The sequence below is a fragment of the Dipodomys ordii genome, unplaced genomic scaffold (assembly GCF_000151885.1).
Source record: "Dipodomys ordii isolate 6190 unplaced genomic scaffold, Dord_2.0 Scaffold184, whole genome shotgun sequence".
Lineage (NCBI taxonomy): Eukaryota > Metazoa > Chordata > Mammalia > Rodentia > Heteromyidae > Dipodomys > Dipodomys ordii.
In genome coordinates, this window is record NW_012267400.1 from 907,310 (window position 1) to 912,038 (window position 4,729).

At 58.4% G+C, this 4,729-nt stretch overlaps 1 protein-coding gene across 1 annotated transcript; it reads left to right on the forward strand.

Annotated features, from left to right (window-relative positions):
• Positions 1 to 1,350: 1,350 nt before the first annotated feature.
• On the forward strand, positions 1,351 to 2,916 carry Nanos3 (nanos homolog 3 (Drosophila)). The gene is made up of 2 exons (XM_013034191.1): positions 1,351 to 1,841; positions 2,913 to 2,916. Exons 1-2 carry the CDS (start codon positions 1,351 to 1,353, stop codon positions 2,914 to 2,916), a joined length of 495 nt encoding a protein of 164 aa, XP_012889645.1.
• The last annotated feature ends 1,813 nt before the right edge of the window (positions 2,917 to 4,729 follow it).

Sequence of the window (4,729 nt, forward strand, 5' to 3'; positions counted from 1 at the left end):
GCTCATCACGCCTGTCATCCTGGCTACTCAGGAGGCTGAGATCTGAGGATCACAGTTCAAAGCCAGCCCAGGCAGGAAAGTCCGTGAGACTCTTCTGTCCAAAGAACCACCAGAAAACCGGAGGTGGCGCTGTGGCTCAAGTAGTAGAGCGCTCGCCTTGAGTTGAGGGACAGCACCCAGGCCCAGAGTTCAAGCCCCACGACCAACAACAACAAAAGTGATTGGGAGATTTTTCTGCCCCTAGGAAGAAGTCCTACACAGAGTCTGACGGCTATTCTCCCCAGGGAAGAGCCGCCAGGGGAGGTCATAGGGAGGAGATAGAGTTTCTGGGTGTCTCTCAGGGCGTGAGGGGGGGGTCATCTGTCAGCTAATTTGCCACCCGTGAATGGGTAGAGGAATGAATGGAAGAATGGATGGAGGAATGAACAGATGCATGATGAGTGGAGAGAGGATAGATGGATAGATGACTAGATGGACAGACAGATGGATACCCACATCTGGTAGACACTGAACCTTGGCTCCTGATACCCAGGTCTTCCCACCCACCTCCTCTGAGGAACTCCTGACCCCACCCATCCTCCAGACTCCCAACCTGAGGTCTTGTTCTGGAGATCAAAGGGCTGAGTTCTAGGGATCCCCCCTATACCCCCCTAGGCAGATCCTGGCCCTGCTCCGACCCCTGCTTTCTGGGGAACCCCCCCATCCTCCCCTGCAGTCACCACTGGGCTCAAGGTTAGAGGAGGAGGAAGGTTTGAACTGGGGCAGGTGAAGTCCTGCTTCGCTGTTACACTTTGGTGCCTGTGAAGCTCCCGGAGGGAGGCCAGAACTTGGGGGCGGGGCAGGGCGGGGTCTAGCTCTTGTTACCCCTGCAGACAGCTGGGACTCACACACGCTCCCAATCACCTCCAGGGGTCCCAGGAGAAGGAAGAAATGAAGGAGTCAATTATTGATCCAAGCCAGGCTACTAGACTTTTCTCAGTCCCCCCACTGACCCTCACTGCCCTGTGGCCAAGTGGAGGGCCCCCCCACCCCCCACCTCCCACGGGGAGAGGAGGCCCTGGCGTGGGGGTGCAGGACTTAAGTGCTTCTCAATCCTGTGTCCTCTAGCTGCCCCGTACAGACACCATGTATCCCCGCCGGGGCAGGTGTGAGGAACCCCAGTTCCTATAGGCAACCTCCCAGAGCCTGCCCCGCCCCCCTCTTGCTCAGCCCCTCCGGGGGAAGGAGAGCGCCCCCAGGCAGAATCTCAGGCTCGGGGAGGAGAGAGGAAGGGCAGAAGGAGGGAGCTTCGAGTCCCGCAAAGGTCCCTTCTCCGTCTGCCTCCCTCGGCCTGGCACACTCGGCCCAGCCATGGGGACATTCAACTTGTGGACCGATTACCTGGGTTTGGCCAATCTGGTTGGGAGTCTGCGTGGAGAAGAAGAGCCGGAGGTCAGGCTAGATGACCCCCAGCCCAAGGCAGCCCCAGCCTCCTCCAGCCCCGAGTGCCAGGAGCCCCCGGCCGGGCCTGCGCAGGCTGCCGATCGCCTGTGTTCCTTCTGCAAACACAACGGCGAGTCGCGGGCCATCTACCAGTCCCACGTGCTGAAGGACGAGGCCGGCCGGGTGCTGTGCCCCATCCTGCGGGACTACGTGTGCCCGCAGTGTGGTGCCACGCAGGACCACGCCCACACCCGCCGCTTCTGCCCGCTCACCGGCCAGGGCTACACCTCGGTCTACAGCTACACCACCCGCAACTCAGCGGGCAAGAAGCTGGCCCGGCCGGACAAGGGGAAGGCTCAAGATGCCGGCCACCGCCGAGGAGGAGGAGGAGGACCTGCTGCAGGTGTTCAGGGGATTGGGTGTGGAGGGGGGGGTCTGTCCCACGCTTGCTTTCTGGTGCCCGGTGAGGTGGGGTTAACCCTAACACCATGCCCCCCACCACACACACACACACACATTGTCGGGAGAAGCTCACAAGAGCCTTAGGACTGCCGTAGAAGGGGTGGGGAGTTGGAGTCAGGATCTGCTGTGTGATCTTGGACAGGTCACTCTCCCTATCTGGGCGTACTGGGCAGGGGGTGGGCTGGGGGGGAACTACCTCCCTGCCTGGGATTGGGGTGGCCAGGAGGTTATCTGGGTTTGGGGGTGTGATCGGCTTCCCACGAGTGAGTGGTTAGAAGCTTGCATGACCAGGGAGGATTTACACAGCCTCTCAGAACGGTGCCTTTTTGTGATTTCTGTAAGTCGGGTGCTGGGCACTGATCCCGATGAGAAGAAGGAGTCCCGGAGGGCTTCCAGGAGGAGGCAATTTTTGGAAGCCCGGAAATGGCTACGGAGTGTGGCCCAGGGCCTTGGGGCTGAACTTAAGTCCAGTGTCTGTGTGTATGGTAGTGTGTGTCTGTATGGGGGGGGAAGAGTTCAGAGTAGAGGGGTCTAAGCCATTGGGGGGTCTTCTGAAAAGTTCAGACTGGGGTTAGGATTGGAGCTGAACTATAGAGTGCTTTCTCTTTTTCCTTCCTGTGTGAATCCTAGCGTTTCATCCCCAGTATGGGGGGAGGGGCGCGAGAGAGAGTTGAGATTTCGGCTCTAAAAGTGAGCCTGAGAAGGGAGAGTGGGGCTCAGTCCCAGGGGGTTCTAGAAGGAGTGGGGTTCAGGGGGAGACTTCCTGCCCACTACCGTGGGCTGAACATCACTGTGAAGTGGCTCAATGTAGATGTAGTTAAGGCCAGCTGCCGGGCCCAGATCAGGGGTGCAGCAGGGCCCAGGGTGAGGGTGTGGGGTCTCCCACATCAGGTCTTCTCTCCAGGGTCTGCGTGCATTTCTTTCTCTTTTGTGGTACTTGGGTTTGAACTTGGGCCGCACACATGCCGGGGCAGGTCTCCTCCGTGACCCTCGGCCTGCACCCTGTTGTTGCTTTAGCTGTTTCTCAGGTAAGCTCAGGGTCTCATGTCTTGCCTGGGGGCTGGCCTCAGACTCCCGTCCTCCTTCAGAGCTGGGTCACAGGAGCTTGTGTTTGTGCCCCAGGCTGTCCTCGTCATAGCTTTGTGTCCACCTCCGGTGTCAGCCGGGATTACAGGAGTCATCCTGACCCAGGTGTCTGGTCCTTATCTACATTTTTCTGCCTTTTTTTAAAAGATGTTTTTCTGCAAGAAGGGCTTTGTCACCTCAGCCCAAGATGAACCCTCGCTCACTTCCTCCCTCCTCTCCCCTCCCCCTCTCAATCCTGGGGCTTGAACTCAGGGCCTGGGCACTGTCCCTGAGCATCTTTGTGTTCAAGGCTAGCACTCTACCACTTGAACTACAGCATTTTCTGAGTAGTTCATTGGAGATAAGAGTCTCATGGACTTTCCTGCCCAGGCTGGCCTTGAACCACAATCCTCAGATCTCAAAACTCTTGAGTAGCTAGGATGACAGGCGTGAGCCACCAGTGCCCAGCTTCTCCTTTTGGATTTTTGGTCAGTTGTGGGGCTTGAACTCTGGGCCTGGGTGCTGTCTCTGAGCTCTTCAGCACCACAGCACCACTTCTGGTTTTCTGGTGGTTCATTGGAGATGGGAGGGTCTTTGCTGTCTGGGCTGGCTTCGAACTGTGATCCTCAGATCTCAGCTTCCTGAGTAGCTAGGATGACAGGCGTGAGCCGCCAGTGCCCCGCTCATTTTTTTTTTGTCTTTTCCTTTTTGGTACTGGGGATCGAACCCAGGACGTTGTGCTTGCTAGGCAAGCGCTTTGCCACTGAGCTACATCCCAGCCCCCGCTCATTTATTTTTGCATATGGTCATAAACTAGTTCAGCCAGACCCCCCTTCCCTGGAACCTGCCCCCAGCCTAGCCTGTTTTACTCTCTTGTCACTCTTTCTTGAGGTGTGTGTGTGTGTGTGTGTGTATGCAGGCCCAAGGGCTGGTCCTGGAGCTTGAATTCAAGGGCCTGGGGTGCTGTCCCTTGGCTTTTATAGTTCAGGCTTAGTGTTCTACCACTTGAGCCACAGCTCCACTTCCTACTTTTTGGTGGTTAATTGGAGATAAGAGTCTCATCACAGACTTTTCCTGCCCAGGCTAGCTTTGAACCTTAATCCTTGAGTTGCTATGATTACCTGTGTGTGCCACTGGCACCGGCTTTTTAAAAAAAGTTACTCCATCCCTACCCCCAGCAGTTTTTTGTTTTTTTGGGGGGTCCAGTTGTGGGACTTGAACTCTGGGCCTGGGTGCTTTCCCTCAGCTCTTCAGCTCAAGGCTAGCGCTCTACCAATTGAACCACAGCACCACTTCTGGCTTTTTGCTTATGTGATGCTGAGGAATCGAACTGAGGGCCTCAGGCATGCAAGGAAAGCGCTCTACCACTGAGCCACCTTCCCAGCCCTGCCCCCCCCCCCCGCAGTTCTTCATGGCACACAGGGGTCTTCCCTTACTGATTGAGGGACTGGATGGCCGATGATTGGGTTGGTGCTGGGGCTGTCGTGAAACCACGCCCCCGCGTGGCCCCGCCCCCGCGTGGCCCCGCCCCCAGCATCCGGCTTCCCTAACTCTGCCCGGCCGGCGGCCCGAGCCCGCGGCCCCCAGGGCTGTTGGAGGAAAACTCATCCTGGCCACGTGAGGGCCTCCGAGGGGAAGCCGGGGGGACGCCGGCTCGCGGGGGGCCGGTCCCCAGCGAGGCTTTGGCTTTCGTACCTGTTGCGCCCCGGGTGTGCCCTGCCCGGGGCCGCGCCCTGCCCGGTCCACCGGGGGCGCCGCAGAGGCGGGGGCTCTCGGGACC

Excerpts from the sequence above, each read along its gene's own strand:
- Nanos3 (XM_013034191.1), top strand. The coding sequence starts at position 1,351 with ATGGGGACATTCAACTTGTGGACCGATTACCTGGGTTTGGCCAATCTG.